The sequence below is a fragment of the Pseudophryne corroboree genome, chromosome 4, assembly GCF_028390025.1.
Source record: "Pseudophryne corroboree isolate aPseCor3 chromosome 4, aPseCor3.hap2, whole genome shotgun sequence".
Classification (NCBI taxonomy): domain Eukaryota; kingdom Metazoa; phylum Chordata; class Amphibia; order Anura; family Myobatrachidae; genus Pseudophryne; species Pseudophryne corroboree.
This window is the reverse complement of record NC_086447.1, coordinates 522545573-522570499: the sequence shown is the minus strand read 5'-3', so window position 1 is coordinate 522570499 and position 24927 is coordinate 522545573. Positions and strand designations below refer to the sequence as shown.

The 24927-nt window shown below is 45.9% G+C and overlaps 1 protein-coding gene across 1 annotated transcript in view; it reads left to right on the top strand.

Annotated features, from left to right (window-relative positions):
• The window catches only part of SERINC1 (serine incorporator 1), a 66267-nt gene extending 41869 nt beyond the window's left edge, over window positions 1-24398 (top strand). The window contains exons 5-10 of the mRNA XM_063917246.1: window positions 11778-11915; window positions 12119-12288; window positions 14346-14436; window positions 14529-14670; window positions 21498-21725; window positions 22303-24398. Coding sequence (XP_063773316.1) covers window positions 11778-11915; window positions 12119-12288; window positions 14346-14436; window positions 14529-14670; window positions 21498-21725; window positions 22303-22441 — 908 coding nt within the window. The 3' untranslated portion in view covers window positions 22442-24398. The remainder of the gene's footprint in view (window positions 1-11777; window positions 11916-12118; window positions 12289-14345; window positions 14437-14528; window positions 14671-21497; window positions 21726-22302) is intronic.
• The last annotated feature ends 529 nt before the right edge of the window (window positions 24399-24927 follow it).

The window sequence follows — 24927 nt, the reverse complement described above, 5'->3', positions numbered from 1 at the left end:
GATTGCGAACCTGGAAGAAGGGGACTACATGATGTCAAAACAGGTATCGGTGCATCATTGCACGCGAGTCCTGGGAAAAATGGTAGCTTCCTACGAAGCAATCCCATTCGGCAGGTTCCATGCAAGAACTTTTCAGTGGGACCTGTTGGACAAGTGGTCCGGATCACATCTTCAGATGCATCGGCTGATAACCCTGTCTTCAAGGACCAGGGTATCTCTACTGTGGTGGCTGCAGAGTGCCCATCTTCAAGAGGGCCGCAGGTTCGGCATACAGGACTAGGTCCTAGTGACCATGGATGCCAGCCTTTGAGGCTGGGGGGCAGTCACACAGGGAAGAAACTTCCAGGGACTTTGGTCAAGTCAGGTGACTTCCCTACACATAAATATTCTGGAACTGAGGGCCATTTACAATGCCCTGAGTCAGGCAAGGCCTCTGCTTCAAAACCAGCCGGTACTGATCCAATCAGACAACATCACGGCAGTCGCCCATGTAAACCAACAGGGCGGCACAAGAAGCAGGATGGCGATGGCAGAAGCCACAAGGATTCTCCGATGGGCGGAAAATCATGTGTTAGCACTGTCAGCAGTGTTCATTCCCGGAGTGGACGACTGGGAAGCAGATCTTCTCAGCAGACACGACCTCCACCCGGGAGAGTGGGGACTTCATCCAGAAGTCTTCCAAAGGATTGTACACCATTGGGAAAGGCCACAGGTGGACATGATGGCGTCCCGCCTCAACAAAAAGCTATAAAAGATATTGCGTCAGGTCAAGGGACCCTCAGGCGATAGCTGTGGACGCTCTGGTAACACCGTGGGTGTACCAGTCGGTTTATGTGTTCCCCCCTCTGCCTCTCATACCAAAGGTACTGAGAATAATAGGAAGGCGAGGAGTAAGAACGATACTCGTGGTTCCGGATTGGCCAAGAAGAGCTTGGTACCCAGAACTTCAAGAAATTATATCAGAGGACCCATGGCCTCTGCCGCTCAGACAGGACCTGCGGCAGCAGGGGCCCTGTCTGTTCCAAGACTTACCGCGGCTACGCTTTGACGGCATGGAGGTTGAACGCCGGATCCTAAAGGAAAAGGGCATTCCGGAGGAAGTCATTCCTACGCTGATTCAAGCCAGGAAAGATGTAACTGCAAAACATTATCACTGCATATGGCGGAAATATGTTGCTTGGTGTGAGGCCAAAAAAGGCCCCAACAGAGGAATTTCAACTAGGTCGATTTCTGCATTCCTACAAGCAGGAGTGTCTATGGGCCTAAAATTAGGCTCCATTAAGATACAGATCTCGGCTCTGTCGATTTTCTTCCAGAAAGAACTAGCTTCAGTACCTGAAGTTCAGACATTGTAAAAGGAGTGCTGCATATTCAGCCCCCGGTTGTGCCTCCAGTGGCACCTTGGGTTCTCAACGTGGTGTTGAGTTTCTTAAAATCACATTGGTGTGAGCCACTAAAAACCGTGGATCTAAAATATCTCACGCGGAAAGTGGTCATGTTATTGGCCTTGGCTTCGGCCAGGCGTGTATCAGAATTGGCGGCTTTGTCATATAAAAGTCCTTATCTGATTTTCCATATGGATAGGGCAGAATTGAGGACTCGTCCCCAGTTTCTCCCTAAGGTGGTATCAGCTTTTCACTTGAACCAACCTATTGTAGTGCCTGCGGCTACTAGGGACTTGGAGGATTCCAAGTTGCTGGACGTAGTCAGGGCCTTGAAAAATTATGTTTCCAGGACGGCTAGAGTCAGGAGAACTGACTCGCTGTTTATCCTGCATGCACCCAACAAACTGGGTGCTCCTGCTTCTAAGCAGACTATTGCTCGCTGGATTTGTAGCACAATTCAGCTGGCGCATTCTGCGGCTGGACTACCGCAGCCAAAATCTGTAAAAGCCCATTCCACAAGGAAGGTGGGCTCATCTTGGGCAGCTGCCCGAGGGGTCTCGGCTTTCCAACTTTGCCGAGCTGCAACTTGGTCAGGGGCAAACACGTTTGCAAAATTCTACAAAATTGATACCCTGGCTGAGGAGGACCTGGAGTTCTCTCATTCGGTGCTGCAGAGTCATCCGCACTCTCCCGCCCGCTTGGGAGCTTTGGTATAATCCCCATGGTCCTTTCGGAGTTCCCAGCATCCACTAGGACGTCAGAGAAAATAAGATTTTACTCACCGGTAAATCTATTTCTCGTAGTCCGTAGTGGATGCTGGGCGCCCATCCCAAGTGCGGATTGTCTGCAATACCTGTACATAGTTATTGTTAACTAAAGGGTTATTGTTGAGCCATCTGTTGAGAGGCTCAGTTGTATTTCATACTGTGAACTGGGTGTAGTATCACGAGTTATATGGTGTGATTGGTGTGGCTGGTATGAGTCTTACCCGGGATTCAAAATCCTTCCTTATTATGTCAGCTCGTCCGGGCACAGTGTCCTAACTGAGGCTTGGAGGAGGGTCATAGTGGGAGGAGCCAGTGCACACCAGGTGACCTAAAGCTTTCTTTAGTTGTGCCCAGTCTCCTGCGGAGCCGCTATTCCCCATGGTCCTTTCGGAGTTCCCAGCATCCACTACGGACTACGAGAAATAGATTTACCGGTGAGTAAAATCTTATTATGTATTACCGGCAATTGTGCTTCAAGGCTGAAAGCACCGTTCTATGAGCGTCCTCCGATTCTCCAGCAAGTGAATGGGAGGACTGGTAGCCGGCAGCTTGTAGGCAGATGAAATAGCCCACTTGCACCAGTGGGGGGGGGGGGGGAGGTCACCGGCCTTGCGAGGTGCAGAGCCGCTTCCCCGCTGCAGGACCACTGTCCTGAGAGGTTGTTTGTTCAGCGTCCCGCTGGAGACTGCACCTTGGCTGTCACAATCGCAGCACGCCGCACACCACTAACACTAGCCTGAAGGTGATGTCTGTGGTGAGTACAAACCGGGGGTCCTGCTAGGGGAGGTCCCCTGGTTCAAAATGCGGCTGAACGCAGGAGCGGCTTACGGGACCCTCCTGGGGGGGTCCCGCTAGAGTCCCCGTGTAGACTGGCTTATATTAGCTTGAACTAGCACTTGTGCAATGTTTTTAAGCCACACAGGAGACTTTGCCAGTATAAATATCATTATAGCTCTGGCGCAATTGGAGGGGGTGGAGCTAACTCAGAGCAGGACCAGAGGCATTTTGGCGCCTTCCTCTGCTTAATGCAGCCATGGACAGCACACACAGCGCTTCCTGCCTCACAAGACACGCTGGAAATCTGGTACAGGGTGAAGCAAAGGAGAAGAGCTGCTATTGTACACCATCTATGTCCTCTCCAGGACAGAATTTACTAGTATTTGCTGTGTTATAGTTAGCTGTCGGCCTCACTGGGGCAGTGCAGCTAGGGTTGTGCTGGTGTCTCTTTCTCTGTGTGTCTCCCCTCACATACAGTAAGGGCAGGCTTACAAAGTATTACTGTCTATGTGTATGTCATTGTGCTTACTGTGAAACATGGGTAAACACAAACTGTGCAGTGTATGCCACACCAGATTCTCTCCATTGTCATCTGATTTTGTTTCTTGTGAACAATGCAGCCAATCTTCACAAATCAGTGAAGGGGCTGGGGGAGAGAGTCCAGAGCCCCACTGGCTAGGGTCTCTTAAAACTATGATGTCTGATATGTCATCCCAGCTCACTGCTAATGTACAGAAAACTCAGCTACTACAACAAGCTGTTGCAGACTTAGCTGCTTGTGCAGATGTTACACGCCCCCCCTCTCTCTCTCATGCAGGTCCACAAAAGCGTGATCTACCTGCTCTGCTCTCTGATAAAGATGAGGATATACAGGAGGACTTGGATCCCGTTAGTGGGGATTCAGATTCTGCTCAGGGTATTGAACCCCTAATTTTGGCTATATGGGAAGTGTTAAAGCTGCCTCTAGAGGCCGCTGCGTCACAGCAGTCGTTTTTCTTTACACAAAACAAGCCTAATGTCACTTCCCCTGATTCTGCAGAGTTAGATGACCTATTTAAGTTAGCTTGGAAAAATCCAGACAAAAAATTACCAGTGTCAAAAAAGTTTTTGCGCACTTTCCCATTTGCACCTTTCAGCATTAAGGATCCTGGGGACCGGAAAATAGAGACTACACTAAAATCTATTTACATGGCAGCAGGTGTATCGCAAAGGCCGGTCATAGCTGGATGACACATGTCATTCATACGTGGGCTACTCAGATTAGGAGGTCCTCTCCGGGGCTATTCCCCTGGTCACTATGGTGACTCTCCTCAAACACATGCAGGACACTACACACGTCCTGCGTGACTCACTCAAGGAGATGGGAAATATTAACGCTAGGTCTTCTGCCATGACAGTGTCGGCATGCAGGGCTTTGTGGTTGCATCAGTGGATTGCGGACGTGGAATCCCTCCCCTCTTCGGGGAATGGCTCTTTGGGGTTGAGTTGGATACGTGGATTTCCAAAGTAACGGCTGGGAAATCCACGTTTCTCCCCTCTGGGGCCCCGCCATCGAGACGCTCCTACACGGGGCCGTCTGTTCAGTCCTTTCGGTCTAACAGATTTTGATCTAAGGCCAGAGGTGTCTCAAATGCAACTATAGGCACCAGAGGTAAGTCAAGAAACCCTGCAAGCTCTCAGGACCAGACCACCAGTTCTGCTTCCCCTAAGACCTCAGTATGACGGTGCCCACCCACCCTGAGGGGATCTCGAGGTGGTAGATCGACTGCGTTACTTCAGCCATGTCTGGGAGGCTTTGTGCCAGGATACCTGGGTCAGGGATCTAATTTCTCAGGGCTACAAGCTGGAGTTCGACGGTGCTCCTCCCTAACGATTTTTCTCTGGCTGGGTCCACAGGATTATCCACAGGATAACATTGGGATATGGTTGAGCGACAGCGGAAATGGCACCAAAACGGTCACAAGGTTTCTGGCCTCCCAGGATGCATCGGGGCTTCACCATATAGTCCCGTCCACTGACTCAGTCAAATCCGTTTTTTGCTTGGTGCGGCAGGAAGCCGCACGGTCACAGGGCTGCTGTGAATGAAGCTTTTATTATGTTATTTTTATAGACTTACTATGTTTTTTGAGCGACTTTTCTTAACAGCGTATTAAACGCATACTGGAAAGAGTCGCTCCAACAACTCCCCGCCGGGTCGCAACAACGCTTACCCTCGTGGTACGCGGGCGTCTGTGTCGGATGTTCTAGCAGGTCCAGCAGACGTAACCAGGCTGTGGCCGGAGCATGGGGGGAAGGTAAGTCTATGGATTTCCTCTTACTAGAGGGGTCTGGACACCGCTACACTGTATTGGTGGAGACTACAAACAGTGTGTTGATGCGCCGAACATCTTGAGTGAGACAGCGCTACGCTCTAGGGATCATAGGCGCCAGGACTAGGTAGAGGCCGCGATCCTTAGAGTTTAAGTCAACAGGGGGATTCAGACGCTCTCCTGGCCACCCCTCCTCCGAGTTCATGACCAGTTTCCGCGTGTCTCCCGTCCATGAACTAAATGACCTCACTTCCGTCTCAGACGCTACTCTGTCGCAGCTTAGACGCTGCGGTTGTGTACACTAGAGATCCCGCCTAGACCGAGTCGCAGGCCTTAGCGTCTGCATACACGTAGAAGTTGTTGAGCGTCCGTGTCCGTCAGTGAGCGACTGTGTCCGTTATCAGTAGCGGTAGTGTACATCAGTAGCGTCTGAATCCACTCAGCGTCTTGCGAGCGCATTTGCTTGGATATGGAAGTGTGGTGAGTCTCCCTGTATCCCGCTCTATGGAGGAAGGGTATACAGTACTAAAAATTCTCTCTACTTGTTAGTTTGAATTGTTAATTTTTAGTACATATTGCATATGAGATCTGTATAATTACTGTTGTTTCTGCATGTGATGTTTGAAAAAAACAGTTAAAAACAGAAGTACAATTTTCCTACTTACTTGTTAGTTGTTATGGGCGTTGTATTCTCATATGACAATGTTTAATGCCTAACATGTGACTGACTGCTAGTATGTGTGCTGACTTTTCTATGTTGTCAGTCCTGTTCTGACCCTCAATTCGGGTGCACGGCTGTGGTCAGATTGATCTCACTTCTATATATCCATATATAGGTGATTTTCAGTCACAAATTGTGTAGTCATTAACAGATTATTACCATGTCTGTGAGCGGCAAAAGTGACGAGGAGAATTTATCAAGCACTCCTACATCCCTAACATGCTTATCTTGTAAGACAGGGTTAATTGGTATGGACCAATTGGTCACTTATGAGGGGTTGTGTGCGAACTGTTTTGCTTTTCAGCAAAGTAAAAAACAGGAGTTGGTTCAACCACCAACAGAGCCACCATGGAATATGTTCGCAAAGACTTTATCTTCAATAGCGGACATGTTAACTCCGGTAGCACCACCTCAAGGGTTAGGTTACACTATTAACCCATACATGCAGCTCCCTTCCTACGGCTTGGTTCCAGTAGCCTCTACAAGCAACCAAGGGACATGATTGTCTCAGTACCTCCATCACAAAGGGGACAGGGGTTTTACTCCAATCTATTTCTGATCCAGAAACCGAATGGGTCATTTCGACCAATTCTCAATCTTGAAATGTTAAACAAATACATTTGGATCCCAAGGTTCCACATGGAGACATTACGCTCCATAATGTTGGCTATGGAACCAGGAGATTACATGGTATCTCTGGATGTACAGGATGCTTACCTACATGTGCCTATATCAATGTCTCATCAGTGTTACCTCAGGTTGTCCATCCTCCAGGAACATTTTCAGTTCTAAGCTTTGCCCTTTGGGCTAGCAACAGCACCCAGGGTGGTTATGGCAGCTTGTCTGCGCAAACAGGGGATAAGAATATTCCCATACCTCGATGACCTGTTAATCCTAGCACGTTCGCAGGAGTTGCTTTTGAGCCATCTTCAACAGACAATAGTTTGTTTACAGAGACACGGGTGGCTCATAAATTGGAAAAAGTAGTCTCTGAATCCGTCACAGCGGATTGTTCATTTGGGGGCCATATTGGATTCAGACCTACAGAAGGTTCTCTTACCAGAGAAAAAGATAGTCAAGGGTGCAGGTCATGGCTCAGGAAGCGTTGCACGCCCAAACAATGTCAGTCCATGCAGCAATGCGACTGTTGGGTCTGATGGTATCAACCTTCGACATGGTGGAATATGCGCAATTCCACTCCAGACCATTGCAGCACCTTATTCTGACCAAATGGAACGGAACTCATCAGACGATAAAAAAGCAGATGATAAAGTTTCCAGTAAACGTAAAAAGGTCGCTAGCGTGGTGGCTACAGACAGATCATTTAAACAAGAGGTGACCCTTTTGGATAAAAGAATGGCAAGTCCTGACAACAGATGCCAGTCTGCAAGGCTGGGGTGCGGTACTCGGAAGCCTTTGGTTCCAGGGAAAATGGACCACAAGGGAAAGTCGCCTGCCAATAACTCTGTTGGAGATAAGGGCCATTTTATATGGCTCTAGTTCAGGCAAAGGGCAGTCTGCAAGGAATACCGGTCCAGATTCGCTCAGACAATGCGACAGCAGTAGCGTACCTCAGTCATCAAGGATGAACTCACAGCAAGAGATTGATGGAGGAAGTAATGCCCATTCTAAGATTGGCAGAGCTCCATCCCCCAGCATTGTCAGCAGTGTTTGTCCCAGGTGTTCTGAACTGGGAAGCAGATTTTCTCAGTCGACACACCATTCAGGAAACCGAATGGGCATTACACCCAGAAGTGTTTCAGACACTAGTGAACAGATGGGGTCTACCAGAGAGATCTCATGGCATCTCGTCTAAACAACAAAGTTCCGAGGTACGGATCGAGAACAAAGGATCCCGGAGCGGTCCTTGTAGACGCACTGTCAGTAGAATGGAAATTTCATCTGGCGTATCTGTTCCCTCCAATATCTCTGTTACCCAGAATAGTGAGAAAAATAAAGCAAGCAAAGGGAGCAATAATTCTAATAGCTCCAGCTTGGCCAAGAAGGCATTGGTACACAGATCTACTGAGAATGTCCGTGGAAGCACCGATACGGCTCCCTCAACGTCCAGATCTGCTAATGCAGGGTCCTTGTTGTCACAGCCATCTGAATCGTCTGTCTTTGACTGTGTGGCTGTTGAAACCTCTATCTTAGAAGCTAGATGATTTTCAAAACAAGTAATCCAAACTATGCTTAGAGCAGGAAAGCCTTCTTCAGCTCGTGTGTATCGTAGAATATGCCAAGCCTACATTCATTGGTGTACTGAAAAAAGTTTGAATCCAAGATCTTTTAAAGTATCCAGGATTTTGGATTTCCTTCAAGCAGGATTGGATAAAGGTTTGAAAGTAGCTTCCTTGAGAGTTCAAGTATCAGCGTTAACTGTATGGTTTCAGCAAAAGATTGCTGATTTACAGGATATACGTACTTTCTTTCAGGGAGTTGTACATATTCAACCTCCATTTGTTCCTCCTGCAGCTCCCTGGGATTTGAATTTAGTTCTTAAATTCCTCCAGGGTCCTCTGTTTGAACCGCTTAAGAGAGCAGATCTTAAATGGTTAACGGCTAAAGTGCTTTTTCTACTGGCAATGGCGTCAGCCAGAAGAGTGTCAGATTTAGGAGCGTTATCGTGTAAGTCTCCTTTCCTAATTTTTTTTCCAGACAGAGCAGTTCTCAGAACGAGATCTGGTTATCTTCCAAAGGTGGTTTCAAAGTTTCACCTTAATGAAGGATTGTAGTCCCAGCTTTTCAGGTATCGGGACTATCTGCGGGAGAAGCGTCGCTGGACGTAGTCCGAGCTTTAAGAATCTACATAGATCGTACTAGTGCCATCAGGAAAACAGATTCTCTCTTCATCCTCTACGGATTTCATAGACGAGGATGGCCTGCTAGTAAGCAGAGGCTCGCAAGATGGCTCCGAATGGTAATATCAGAAGCTTATTCTCATGCAGATCTCCCTACTCCGGCTAATGTCTCTGCTTATTCTACACGTAAGGTAGGTCCTTCATGGGAAGCACAACAGGGTGCTTCAGCAGAACAGATTTGTAAGGCAGCCACATGGTCTTCCATAAACACATTCATTAGACATTATGCCTTGGATACTTTTGCCTCTCATGACGCAGACTTCGGGCGAAAGGTCCTCCTGTGTAATCAGGAGCGTCCCCACCACTAAAATTGGCGTTGGGAATCCCAATGTTATCCTGTGGACCCAGCCAGAGAAATAGACGTTATGGTAAGAACTTACCGTTGATAACGTGATTTCTCTTATGTCCACAGGGATCCCACCCTGACGCACCTGATTTGAGGATCTTGACAATCGCTAAACCTCTTCCCTCTTGTATGGAAGGGTGTGTATGTGTGTTCTTATCGCCTAAATAGGTTTCTACCTGATGCTCCTGCCTAAATCGCTGTGGAAAGAACTAATTTGACTGAGTCAGTGGGCGGGACTATATGGTGAAACCCCGATGCATCCTGGGACGCCAGAAAGCTTGTGACCGTGTTGGTGCCATTTTCGCTGTCGCTCAACCATATCCCAATGTTATCCTGTGGATACCTGTGGACATAAGAGAAATCACGTTATCAACGATGAGTTCTTACCATAACTTCGATTTCAAATCAAGCTTACCAGCTTTGGAGGATATGCAGGTCATCCAAAAGTTGGTCCAGTCCCACGTCATTGTTCCAGTACCTATACCACAACGAGGCAAGGGTTATTACGCTAACCTGTTTGTGGTACCGAAACCGGACGGTTTGGTAAGTCCTTGAACCCTTACCTGAAAGGTTTTCAAGTTCATAATGGAATCCTTGCGAGCACTGATTGTAGGCCTGGAGGAACAGGAATTCATGGTCTCCCTGGATATCAAGGATGCCTACCTTCATATTCCGATTTGGCCACCTCATCAAGTGTACCTGAGGTTTGCCCTGCTGGACGATCACTACCAGTTCCAGGCCCTGCCTTTTGGCCTGTCCATGGCTCAGAGGGTGTTCAGGAAGGTGATGGCAGGGATGATGTTCCATCTCTGGGTCCAGGGGGTCAATGTGGTCCCTTACCTGGACGATCTTCTGATAAAAGCAAGATCCAGGGAGCTTTTATTGCTCCATATCGACCGCACTATCCATCTTCTGTCACACCATGGGTGGATCCTCAATTTACAGAAGTCCCACCTGGAGCCAACTCAGCGGCTCCTGTTCATGTTGCTGGATACTGTGGTACAGAAGGTGTTCCTACCAGAGGACAAGGTGAGAACACTTCAGGAGATGGTCCGAATGGTGCTGCGGCCTACTTGAGTGTCCATCCTTGCATACGATTGCTGGTAAAGATGGTCGCCTCGTACGAGGCAATCCAATATGGGAGGTTCCATGCCAGAACATTTCAATTGGATCTCCTGAACAAGTGGTCCGGCTCACATCTACAGATGCACCGGCTAATCCGGCTGTCCCCTCAGGCCATAATGTCCCTCTTGTAGTGGTTACAGTCCTCCAATCTCCTGGAAGGCAGGAGTTTCGGGATTCAGGATTGGACCCTCCTCACGACGGATGCGAGTCTGAGAGGATGGGGAGCGGTCACCCAAGTGGCATAGTTTCAGGGCAGGTGGTCAGCCCACGAAAGCCTCCTTCCGATCAACATTCTGGAACTTCGTGTGATCTACAATGCTCTGCTTTAGGCCTCTCCTTTGCTCAAGGATCACGCAATCCAAGTACAGTCGGACAACTCAACAGCAGTGGAGTATATTAATCAACAAGGATGGACAAGAAGCAGAGCCTGCATGCGAGAAGTGTCAAAGATACTCTTCTGGGTTGAAAGAAATGCAAGAGCCAATTTTCATTCCGGGTGTAGACAACTGGGAAGCAGACTTCCTAAGTCGTCACGATCTCCACCCGGTGGAGTGGGGACTCCACCATCAAGTGTTCCAGCAGATCATCCACCGGTGGGGCTGCCCACAAACAGACATGATGGCTTCTCGACTCAACAAGAAGCTTCACTGGTATTGCTCACGAACTTGGCGGCAAGCGCAGTGTCCCCTCGCGGGCTTTATGTGTTTGCCACCGGGGCTCAAAGGGTACCAATCGATTATATCCCCCGTCAGGTGGTGGCATGGACCACCACCCAAGTGGGAATTCTGGGCTTGGGTCGGGATTCCGACTGCCAGGATTTAGTGGTCTGTATCCAGACCGCCGGGATCCTGACAGATGGTAATGTAACTGCACCCCGTTCTGACTATGTATAAGTATCATAACTGGAGTTATTGGGATGTCCAGCCCTGCCAGCTAGTATGTCATAGCTTCTTTTATGTTTACTAATTTGCTTACTGATGGGTGTATAACAACTATTCTCCATTTTGTTGTTTGTGCCAGTTTTTTTTCTTGGTTGCCTAATGCTTAAGTGTATCATTTCAATGTAAAATGATTTTTTTACACAACTACCATATTAAGGTGGGAATTGTCTTATTTTTTCTTTTTCAATATGATAAACCGCATGCATACATACATACATACATACATACATACATACATACATACATACATACATACATACATACATACATACATACATACATAAATAAATTTACTCTTATGGGTAATTCTAGGTCCGTACAAAAAATAAATTCCACCTGTTCAATAAAATCTGAACTCTCCAATGTTTTTGGCGTGACTTACATTGCAGAATTAAAGTTGCAAATAAATTACACGCATCAAAATATGTAATTTATTTTTTTACATTCAGTTTTTAGCTTCCCAGTGTACTTATCTTTTATTCCCTAATGTCCTCTCTGATTTTCCTTTTCCTGTAGTCACACTATTTTTTTGTAATTGATTGCAGTGTGGTTCTATGTTGGAATGGGAGGGGCATTCTGCTTCATCCTCATCCAGCTAGTGTTGCTGATTGATTTTGCTCACTCTTGGAATGAGTCCTGGGTTGAAAAGATGGAAGAAGGAAACTCTCGGTGCTGGTACGCAGGTGAGTCAGACTATGTAGCACTGTGTAATTACAGATTCTAAAGACTTCTTTTTTTATTTTTTTTCATTATAGTATACCTATAATATACTTAATCTGGCATATGTATTGCATCCAAAGTACACTAAAGTGTGATTTATTGAGTAATCAAATCATATATGTATATTTGTAAAATCCACAATATATGTCTCTCTCTTTTTCCGCAGCATTGCTGTCAGCTACTGGCATAAACTATGCCTTGTCACTGGTAGCTGTAGTGCTATTCTATGTCTATTACACCCATCCCGAGGGCTGTTCTGAAAACAAAGCTTTTATCAGTGTGAATTTGCTTTTATGTATTGGAGCTTCTATGATGTCCGTTCTGCCGAAGATCCAGGTATGTACCCCTAAGCTTGCTGGCTGATAGAGGCATGTTAGTTGGGGTAAACTATTGAGGACTGCAGTGCTTTTTACATTTTTGTAGCCTATGATTTGGTTGTAAAAATAATGCTGAAAGGATTGCTTTGAAAACAGTGATACCTATGATTGCCTCTAAATAGAATCCTGATTTCTTCATAAGAAATGTATTAATTAATAGAACACTTTAAAAAACGAAGCACTGAGGCGGTCGCCCAGTAAAGGAATTACCGGTAGGTATTAAATTCCTATTTTCTCTAACGTCCTAGTGGATACTACCATGGGGACGTCCCATAGCTCCAGAACGGGTGGGAGAGTGCTGAGACCCCTGCAAAACCGCCTGACCAAACTGAAGGTCATCCTTGGCCAAGGTGTCGAACCTGTAGAACTTAACGAACGTGGTCACACCGGACCAAGTAGCTGCACCGCACAACTGTAAGGTCGAGACGCCCCGGGCAGCCGCCCAGGAAGAAACTTGTGTAGTGGACCTGAACAGAACTCTGCAGCGGCAGAGCAGCCGAAGTATAGGCTTGTTGAATAGTCAAGCTGAGCCAACGAGCAGTGGACTGCTTGGATCATCATAAAGGACGAAAAGCGAGTCAGACTTCCTGTGTCGAGCAGTCTTTTGATGTAAATCCTCAAATCCCTCACAATGTCCAGGGACTTTGGAGCAACAGAAGTGTCGGATAACTCAGGAACCACAATAGGTTGATTTACATGAAAGGCCGACACCACTTTTGGCAAAAATTGTGGGCGAATTCTGAGCTCCGCCCTATCCTCATGAGACACCAAGTATGGGCTCTTACAGGACAAGGCCCCCCAATTCCGTCACACAAGGCCAGTAACATAAGTCTTCCACGTTAGGTATTTAAGGCAACCCTATGTAACCAATCCGACTGGAGAAAGGTCAGTACCACATTGAGGTCCCACGGAGCAGTGGGAGGAACAAAGGGTGGTTGATTGTGCAACACCCCCTTTAGAAAGGTCTGTACTTCAGAAAGTACCGCCAGTTATTTCTGGAAGAGGATGGAGAGAGACGAAATCTGAACCTTGATGGAGCCTAACTCTAGGCCCTTATCCACTCCTGCTTGCAGGAACAGTAGAAAGCGGCCCATACGAAAGTCCACAGGAGAACATTTTCGACCCTCACACCAAGAAACATATTTACCTCCAAACATTACCACCGTATTTGGAAGAATCACCTTACGGACCTGAACCATAGTGGAAACTACCTTGAAATGGAAGACCCTTCCTGGTTAAAATCTCCCTCTCAACTATCAGGCCGTCAAACGAGACCTCGCTTGCTGGAGCCGGGTGGACGCTGCCGTGAGCGGCGGCTGTGATGCAGGGACAGAGAGGAGGGACTGGAGAGGCAGAGAGCTTGGGGGGGTTAGACGGGGAGAGCCACGGGTCGAATTGAGATGTCATTTGAATAGCCCAGGTCGGATCCATTCCGACAAATGAATGTCAGAATGGATCCGACTTCAATTGAATATACCCCTAAGAATGCTCAATAGCTTTAATACTTTTGTCCTTGCTTAAAGTGTTCCTTCTAGGAGTACAGATTTAAAATATCCCAGAACTCCACTTAGATTTTTCTCTTGGTTCCTATGCTGCCCAAATTCAGGCAAAAAAGAAAACTCTGACCCGTCACATACAACTTGTGCAACCAAACCTGAGCTAATGCTGGCCAAGTTGCAGCATTTGGTGGGAGCTTTTGTTTTCTAGTCCTTATTCCTATAAGAGATAGCAGAGGGCAGTGTTTTCGGTCCTCTTCCTTAGATAGAGAGGAAACCTAGTAATATTTTAAGTATGGCTACTTCTGTCATATGGATAACCTAATTCCATGACTGTTTTAGATGGGTTGGCCTACCTGATAACTTGAAAGTTGTACAGCTATAAAAAATAGTCCTATGAATAAATGACATGCTTTTCATACCTGAGCCTTGTTAATAGATGTACTGTATTAAGTAATGAAGTTGATTTTAAGAAACACAACATACATTGCATGTATCTGTACTTCTGCTTCTGTCTAAGGAATCTCAGCCCAGATCCGGTCTGCTGCAGTCTTCTGTGATAACTATTTACACCATGTATCTGACTTGGTCTGCCATGACCAACGAGCCAGGTATGCATATGTATGTAGTTGTTTGTGGTGTTGTACTAATGAGTACAGCTTTCTATACACAATTCACTTCTTTGTCCCATGATGTCTCATAGATCGGAAATGCAATCCCAGTTTGCTTGGCATAATTGGCTACAATACAACTACTACTCCAGGACAAATTCAAGTAGTGCAATGGTGGGATGCTCAAGGAATTGTGGGACTTGTTCTCTTCCTGCTCTGTGTTCTGTACTCCAGGTATGTGTGTGTATTATATACGAGAGAAAGATTGTTGTTGCTTAACAGATGTTTCAATTACTGCAGAAGCCTTTTGATTAGATATGTGTACTTGATTGGACAAGTGAGCCAGTGGGAGAAGTTGACCATGGCAACCAATCAGCATTGAAGTAACATTTACAAATTTGCATACTATAAAATTATACGAAGCAGCCAATTGGTTGCCATGGGCAACTCCTCCACTGGCTCACTTCTCCACTCTTATCGCTGCTTCATACATTTACCCCATAGGCACAGATTTATCAAGCCTTGGAGAGTGATAAATTGCACGGTGATAAAGTACCAAACAACCAGCTCCTAACTGCCATGTTACAGGCTGTGTTTGAAAAATTACAGTTAGGAGATGATTGGCTGGTATTTTATCACTGTGCAATTTATCACTCTCCAAGGCTTCATAAATCTGTGCCTAAGTATGTTACAAGACTCTATAATAGGGCTGAGTACCTGCCTGAGACAATTGTTGGTGAATTGAAGCAAAGAGCCAGAAGGACCAGGGACTGAATTGTGAATGAAGTGCCTCTGTGGCCGTTTTAAGAGATGTAAGACAATGGGCTAGCATAAGTGAAAAATGCAGGAGCTCAGATACCTCACTACTGCAATTTATAAATAGAAAAACTGTATACATCTATTTTTTAACTGGTAAACCTAAAATATCCTTTACAACAGCAGTATTGAAAACACTCCTCTTTATCAGTGATTACAGTCAATGGGGGACGTTCAGCTAGCCTTTGGTGGGTGCAGGCAGAAATCTGAATGAAATGCTTACCAAGGGCTGCTGATTGAATAGCTCTGGGCGCTCTACCCAGGAGCTGAAGCGGTGCAGTAAAGCGTGTGGCTAATGGCATTCTTGCCTATGATTAAATGTGTGGGCTGGACTTTCGTAGAACTATTGTAGCATGCAGTGGCATGCAGAGACCAATTAGCTGAATTTTATTAACCAACAGTACTCTGATCCTCAAGAAAATGCAAGATAAACCTGCACAGTTCAAACATCAAAATTGTTATTTCTCTGACGTCCTAAGTGGATGCTGGGACTCCGTAAGGACCATGGGGAATAGCGGCTCCGCAGGAGACTGGGCACAACTAAAGAAAGCTTTAGGACTACCTGGTGTGCACTGGCTCCTCCCACTAAGACCCTCCTCCAGACCTCAGTTAGAATATTGTGCCCGGCTGAGCTGGATGCACACTAGGGGCTCTCCTGAGCTCCTAGAAAGAAAGTATATTTTAGGTTTTTTATTTTACAGTGAGACCTGCTGGCAACAGACTCACTGCAGCGAGGGACTAAGGGGAGAAGAAGCGAACCTACCTAACTGGTGGTAGCTTGGGCTTCTTAGGCTACTGGACACCATTAGCTCCAGAGGGATCGAACACAGGACCCGACCTCGATCGTTCGGTCCCGGAGCCGCGCCGCCGGCCCCCTTACAGAGCCAAAAGCAAGAAGTGTTCCGGAAAATCGTCGGCAGAAGACTTCCGTGTTCAACAAGGTAGCGCACAGCACTGCAGCTGTGCGCCATTGCTCCTCATGCACACCTCACACTCCGGTCACTGATGGGCGCAGGGCGCTGGGGGGGCGCCCTGAGGGCAATATAATACACCTTGGCTGGCAAATCTACACCATATATAGTCAGGAAGGCTATATAGGTGTAAAAATACCCCTGCCAGAATTCCAGAAAAAGTGGGAGAAGTCCGCCGGAAAAGGGGCGGGGCCATCTCCCTCAGCACACTGGCGCCATTTTTCCCTCACAGCTCCGCTGGAGGGACGCTTCCTGGCTCTCCCCTGCAGTGTCAAGCTACATAAGGGTAAAAAAGAGAGGGGGGGCACTAAATTTAGGCGCTATATATATATATATATATATATATATATATATATATATATATATATATAATGTAATATAAGCAGCTATAAGGGAAAAAACACTCATTTATAGTGGGATCCCTGTGTTATATAGCGCTCTGGTGTGTGCTGGCATACTCTCTCTCTGTCTCCCCAAAGGGCTTTGTGGGGTCCTGTCCTCTGTCAGAGCATTCCCTGTGTGTATGCGGTGTGTCGGTACGGCTGTGTCGTCAAGTTTGATGAGGAGGCTTACGTGGAGGCGGAGCAGAGGCCGATAAATGGGATGTCGCCCTCTGTGGGGCCGACATCAGAGTGGATGGATAGGTGGAAGGTATTAACCGACAATGTCAACTCCTTACATAAAAGGCTGGATGACGTAACAGCTGTGGGACAGCCGGCTTCTCAGCCCGCGCCTGCCCAGGCGTCTCAAAGGCCATCAGGGGCTCAAAAAAACGCCTGTTACCTCAGATGGCAGACACAGATGTCGACACGGAGTCTGACTCCAGTGTCGACGAGATTGAGACATATACACAATCCACTAGGAACATCCGTTGCATGATCTCGGCAATAAAAAATGTGTTACACATTTCTGACATGAACCCAAGTACCACATAAAAGGGGTTTTATGTTTGGGGAGAAAAAGCAGCCAGTGTTTTGTTCCCCCATCAGATGAGTGAATGAAGTGTGTAAAGAAGCGTGGGTTCCCCCGATAAGAAACTGGTAATTTCTAAAAAGTTACTGATGGCGTACCCTTTCCCGCCAGAGGATAGGTCACGTTGGGAGATATCCCCTAGGGTGGATAAGGCGCTCACACGTTTGTCAAAAAAAGGTGGCACTGCCGTCTTAGGATACGGCCACTTTGAAGGAGCCTGCTGATAAAAAGCAGGAGGCTATCCTGAAGTCTGTATATACACACTCAGGTACCATACTGAGACCTGCAAATGCCTCAGCATGAATAGTGCTGCTGCAGCGTGGTCTGATACCCTGTCAATATTAATACCCTTGACAGAGATAATATTTTACTAACATAGAGCATATTAAAGACGTCGTCTTATATATGAGGGATGCACAGAGGGATATTTGCCGGCTGGCATCCAGAATTAAGGCAATGTCCATTCTGCCAGGAGGGTATTAGAGACCCGGCACTGGACAGGTGATGCCGACTTTAAAAGGCACATGGAGATTCTGCCTTATAAGGGTGAGGAATTGTTTGGGGATGGTCTCTGGGACCTCGTATCCACAGCAACAGCTGGGAAGAAATTGTTTTACCTCAGGTTTCCTCACAGCCTAAGAAAGCACCGTATTTTCGGGTACAGTCCTTTCGGCTTCAGAAAAGCAAGCGGGGCAAAGGCGTTTCCTTTCTGCACAGAGACAAGGGAAGAAGGAAAGAGCTGCACCAGACATCCAGTTCCCAGGATCAAAAATCTTCCCCCGCATCCTCTGAGTCCACCGCATGACGCTGGGGCTCCACAGGTGGAGACAGGTGCGGTGGGGGCGCGTCTCGGGAACTTCAGGGACCAGTGGGCTTGCCCACAGGTGGATCCCTAGGTTCTGCAAGTAGTATCACAGGGATACAAGCTGGAGTTTGAGGCGACTCCCCCTCGCCGTTACCTCACATCAGCCTTGCCTGCTGCCCTCGGAGAAAGGGAGGTAGTACTGGCGGCAATTCACAAGCTGTACTTCCACAGCAGGTGAAATCAAGGTACCCCTCCTTCAACAAGGCCGGGGTTACTATTCCAAAATGTTTGTGGTACCGAAACCAGACGGTTCGGTGAGACCCATTCTAAAATTGAAATCCTTGAACACTTATATACGAAGGTTCAAGTTCAAAATGGAATCGCTCAGGGCGATTATTGCAAGCCTGGAGAATTTCATGGTATCACTGGACATCAAGGATGCTTACCTGCATGTCCCTATTTACCCTCCTCACCAGGAGTACCTCAAAATTGTGGTACAGGTTTGTCATTACCAATTCCAGACGTTGCCGTTGGTCTGTCCCCGGAACCGAGGGTATTTACCAAGGTAATGGCCGAAATAATTATCCCGTACTTGGACGATCTCCTTATAAAGGCGAGGTCCAGGGAGCAGTTGTTCGTCGGAGTAGCACTATCTCGGGAAGTGCTACAACAGCACGGCTGGATTCTGAATATTCCAAAGTCGCAGCTGGTTCCTACGAGGCGTCTACTGTTCCTGGGTATGGTTCTGGACACAGAACAAGAAAAAAAGGTTTTCTCCCGGAGGAGAAATCCAAGGAGTTGTCGTCTCTAGACAGAGACCTCCTAATACAAATACAGGTGTCGGTGCATCAATGCACGCGAGCCCTGGGAAAGATGGTAGCTTCTTACGAAGAAATTCCATTCGGCAGGTTCCATGCAAGGATCTTCCAGTGAGATCTGTTGGACAAGTGGTCCGGGTCGCATCTTCAGATGCATCGGCGGATAACCCTGTCTCCAAGGGCCAGGGTGTCGTTGTTGTGGTGGCTGCAGAGTGCTCATCTTCTAGAGGGCCGCAGATTCGGCATACAGGACTGGGTCCTGGTGACCACGGATGCCAGCCTTCGAGGCTGGGGGGCAGTCACACAGGGAAGAAACTTCCAAGGACTATGGACAGGAGACTTCCCTACACATAAATATTCTGGAACTAAGGGCCATTTACAATGCCCTAAGTCAGGCTAGACCCCTGCTTCAACACCGGCCGGTGCTGATCCAGTCAGACAACATCACGGCGGTCGCTCATGTAAACCGACAGGGCGGCACAAGAAGCAGGATGGCGATGGCAGAAGCCACAAGGATTCTCCGATGGGCGGAAAATCATGTGTTAGCACTGTCAGCAGTGTTCATTCCCGGAGTGGACAACTGGGAAGCAGACTTTCTCAGCAGACACGACCTCCACCCGGGAGAGTGGGGACTTCATCCAGAAGTCTTCCAAATGATTGTACACCGTTGGGAAAGGCCACAGGTGGACATGATGGCGTCCCGCCTCAACAAAAAGCTAAAAAGATATTGCGCCAGGTCAAGGGACCCTCAGGCGATAGCTGTGGACGCTCTGGTAACACCGTGGGTGTACCAGTCGGTGTATGTTTTCCCTTCTCTGCCTCTCATACCCAGGGTAATGAGAATAAGAAGGAGAGGAGTAAGAACTATACTCATTGTTCCGGATTGGCCAAGAAGAGCTTGGTACCCAGAACTCCAAGAAATGATCTCAGAGGACCCATGGCCTCTGCCGCTCAGACAGGACCTGCTGCAGCAGGGGGCCTGTCTGTTCCAAGACGTACCGCGGCTGCGTTTGACGGCATGGCGGTTGAACGCCGGATCCTGAAGGAAAAGGGCATTCCGGAGGAAGTTATCCCTACGCTAATTAAAGCTAGGAAAGAAGTGAGCGCAAACCATTATCACCGCATATGGCGGAAATATGTTGCGTGCTGTGAGGCCAGGAAGGCTCCAACGGAGGAATTTCAGCTAGGTCGATTTCTGCATTTCCTACAGTCAGGGGTGACTATGGGCCTAAAATTGGGTTCCATTAAGGTCCAGATTTCGGCTCTATCGATTTTCTTCCAAAATAGAACTGGCTTCACTGCCTGAAGTTCAGACTTTTGTTAAGGGAGTGCTGCAGAGTCAGCCCCCGTTTGTGCCTCCAGTGGCACCGTGGGATCTCAACGTGGTGTTGGATTTCCTGAAGTCGCATTGGGTTGAGCCACTTAAATCCGTGGAGCTAAAATACCTCACGTGGAAAGTGGTCATGCTGTTGGCCTTGGCGTCGGCCAGGCGTGTATCAGAATTGGCGGCTTTATCATGCAAAAGCCCTTATCTGATTTTTTTATATGGATAGGGCGGAATTGAGGACTCGTTCCCAATTCCTTCCTAAGGTGGTATCAGTGTTTCATGTGAACCAACCTATGGTGGTGCCTGCGGCTACTTGGGACTTGGAGGATTCCAAGTTACTGGACGTAGTCAGGGCCCTGAAAAATGTATGTTTCCAGGACTGCTGGAGTCAGGAAAACTGACTCGCTATTTATCCTATATGCACCCAACAAGCTGGGTGCTCCTGCTTCTAAGCAGACTATTGCTCGCTGGATCTGTAGCACGATTCAACTTGCACATTCTGCGGCTGGACTGCCGCACTCTAAATCTGTAAAAGCTTATTCCACGAGGAAAGGGGCTCTTCTTGGGCGGCTGCCCGAGGGGTCTCGGCTTTACAATTTTGCCGAGCTGTTACTTGGTCGGGTTCAAACACTTTTGCAAGAGTGTACAAGTTTGATACCCTGACTGAGGAGGACCTAGAGTTTGCTCATTCGGTGCTGCAGAGTCATCCGCACTCTCCCGCCCGTTTGGGAGCTTTGGTATAATCCCCATGGTCCTTACGGAGTCCCAGCATCCACTTAGGACGTTGGAGAAAATAAGATTTTACTCACCGGTAAATCTATTTCTCGTAGTCCGTAGTGGATGCTGGGCGCCCATCCCAAGTGCGGATTGTCTGCAATACTTGTATATAGTTATTGCCTAACTAAAGGGTTATTGTTGAGCCATCTGTTGAGAGGCTCAGTTATATTTCATACTGTTAACTGGGTATAGTATCACGAGTTATACGGTGTGATTGGTGTGGCTGGTATGAGTCTTACCCGGGATTCAAAATCCTTCCTTATTGTGTCAGCTCTTCCGGGCACAGTATCCTAGCTGAGGTCTGGAGGAGGGTCATAGTGGGAGGAGCCAGTGCACACCAGGTAGTCCTAAAGCTTTCTTTAGTTGTGCCCAGTCTCCTGCGGAGCCGCTATTCCCCATGGTCCTTACGGAGTCCCAGCATCCACTACGGACTACGAGAAATAGATTTACCGGTGAGTAAAATCTTATTTTATGTTTTGCTTTACATTCATTCTGTTACCTTTTTTTGTCTGTATGTGAATATCCAGTCTTATATTTATGCTATATTTGTTTCTAATGATTCTTTTTGTACTCAGCATTCGAACATCATCTAACAGCCAAGTGAACAAACTGACTCTAACCAGTGATGAGTCCACACTGATAGAAGATGGGAGCAGGAGTGATGGCTCTCTGGGTGATTCTGAGGATGTGAACCGTGCTGTGGACAATGAACGAGATGGGGTTACTTACAGCTACTCATTCTTTCACTTCATGCTGTTTTTGGCATCATTGTACATCATGATGACACTTACCAACTGGTACAGGTGGGTTCCCCATTTACAGACCGTAGATGATTGTCGTTCAAGCATAAAATGTTTTCATTAATGACCTCACTCGGATTTATAGGCAATTTTGTTTTCAAGGATCACACGACCCTCTGACCATCACATGGGCTGCACAAACCCCTTTATCTCCATTATTTCAAAACAAAACAATTGTATAAAAGAAAGAGCCCTGATCTCTAGTAATACATCACAAGGAATATTAATGCAGGATTAACCCTGGGTTACAAGCTATAATAAAAAGCAACAAATCTTAAAATTCAGTTTATCTGTGACCTCATTTCCACCCACTTTTAAAATCCAATGTAAGGCTAGAATAGGTATAATGCAATTATGCAGAGAGGTTTCCATTCATTAACAACATATCACAGTTGTTACATTGTAACATGCAACATAACAGAGTGCCTGTATACATGTATAAATTGGACCAAAAATAGACTATATCCATATTGTATAGATGTAATTGGAAATTGCATTGTTCTTATTTGAATTATGTTTCATGCTTTCAGGTGTTAAATATATTTTTCACTAAACTGTTCCTTTTTTTAATCCTTTCCAGCCCTGATTCTTCATATGAGACAATGACTAGCAAATGGCCATCTGTTTGGGTGAAGATCTCCTCAAGTTGGGTGTGCATTGCCCTGTATGTTTGGACACTGGCTGCTCCATTGGTGCTGACCAATCGTGACTTTGATTAGTGGAAGTGAAAAAGAAAATGCAACATGTAAATGTGCCAGGGACACTAGGCGGCCTAGCAGCTTTTGTCAGTTGTGCATGTTTAATCTCAGCATTTCCCCATGCATGACGTCACAGTATATATGTACAGTAAGACTAGCTGTTTGAAGCTACACTCCATAGAGCAGGTATTATTTATGCTAACCATTCCCAATGCAGTATGCTTTTCAATAATCGTGTCACAAGAAATAGTTTTTTGTTCTTGACATGCTATGAAGATTCATAGAAAATAGTGTTACAGTGAAAAACAAGTGTGGTTTTTATTTCTACAAAATCAAATTGGTATTTTAACTTGTCAAGTAGTTGTAGGCCAGATGTTGCCTCATAGGGGTGGGGGACAAAATAGCACACACAGGTGTAGAATTGGGACTTGTTCCTAGACCAGAGTTTCATTTGTGCAGCAGTGTGTTTTAGTGACTTAATCTCCATCTTTAATGCATTAATAAAGGGTTGTTTAGACTACTGGTGTTAGGTGTTTAAGATGTGTTTCTAATCTAAATAAAGCACATGTAATATTGTACCACAAGAGACAATAGATAATTGTGATTTTACATGTATTGAATTGTGTTGCGCTGCAGTATGGGTGTTTGAGTGCATTACCACACACCTCCACAAGAATGCACTGTAAACGCAGGAAATGCAGTGAAGAAGTGTTTACTGTAGGTATGAGTTTTACCTTAACAAAACAGCTATTTTGTCAGAGGCCGGTTTTAAAACAAACAAAAATCCACACATAGATTTAATACAGTTGTAGAAGGATATATCACCAATTTGCTTTATGTACATTTTACATGTGTATATTTTTATCACATAGCTCAAAGAAGAATTTCAGTAAAAAAAAAAAAAATGAATAGCTTCCTCCCTAAGGGGGTTATTTATCAAAGCAGAGAGAGATAAAGCAGCAACCAATCGTCTTTTAATTTTAATTATAGGAAAAAATGACAGGAGCTGATTGATTAGTGCTTAATCTCTCTCCACTTTATCTCTCTCCATGCTTAAATAAATACTCCCCTTATTATCCAGGCAGGAGATAGCATCACTAACAATATTATAACACTTTGCAATTGGCTAATGACACTGATTAGGTGAAAATAAGTGGAATTATTTTCTGTCTAGAACAGTGGTTCTCTGTGACTTTACATGTGGTAACCCCTGGCAGCCTATTTGTGTTATTCCCTCGACCATATGCTAAACATTTGTAATGACTATTAATTGCATGTAGATACAAATGTTGTTTAGGTGAAACCATATATAAAAGAAATACTTGTAAAAACAAGAATAGCATAAATTGTACATATGTATTTGTCACATACTGCATTACAATTTATGTACAATTGACACCAAAATTACAGTCCACATTCTTTCTTATACAGGGACAGGCTTTTACATTAGGGTCCTGTTGTTATGCATAGGACTAGTGTTCCCCAGGATACTACTTTCCTGTGTGTCCCACCCCGCTACTACAGCGAGTACCCCAGGTTGAGAACCACTGGTCTTGAAGATTTATAACAGAAGTGTTATTGGTTTGTATCGGACTTTAGGGTAGAAATATGTAATGCAGTGCTTTATGATCCCCTCAGCATTGCGTGATTTGTAGTTTCAGAACATACTTGTTTTTTTTAGGTTTATAAGACTATAGAATTTCCAGCTTATTGTGGAAAAGTTCACATTTTGTAGTCAGTATTTGCTTTTTAGGCTTTGGTATTATGTTATCTGAAAAGTGTGCGTTTTGTTCTATATATTTAGTCATTCAGTAATTAAATGTGGTCAGATATCTTTTGTTTTGTACATGGGAAGAGAGACACATTTAGGCCGTTGTGAAGTATAAATGGTTAAATCCAACTTTTCTTTCTTTTTTTTTTAATTTAACTTTATGGAACTCTTTTAATGTTAATAAATAAAACATACACTTCTGTTTGAGTGCACTGTGGTGTGCTTCATTTTGTTTTCCTATCTAATCATAAGAAACTACTTGTAACACCTTTCCATGTTCACTTCTTTCTTATCAAACTGTTCTTTCAATGTCCCACCTCTAGCACATCCTCAGCTCCACTCTTCTTTATCGGGGTCCCATAAGGCTCTGTTGCTGGTCTCTGCTTTTTTTCACTGTACAGTACTGTAGCTTTTGGTGAATGAATTCAGCCATATTCCCTTCATGAGCACTTCACATACAACATACAGACACTTACCTCTTCACCATACCTCCAGCCTTCTCTACTCTTATGTGAGGATTCTCCACAATTGTCAACCTTGACAATGCCTACTGCTTTATATCCAGTCATCAGTCCATTTACCCTCCACCCCCTTCCTCCCATTTTTTGTTTTTTCTGGAGTTTTGAAAATATCACAACACCACCACATAAAAAAAAACATAAAATATAACAACTTAGGTTGGGAAAAAAAACATGGAGGTCATGGAAACACATTTAACAATAACTGTTTCCAGCCT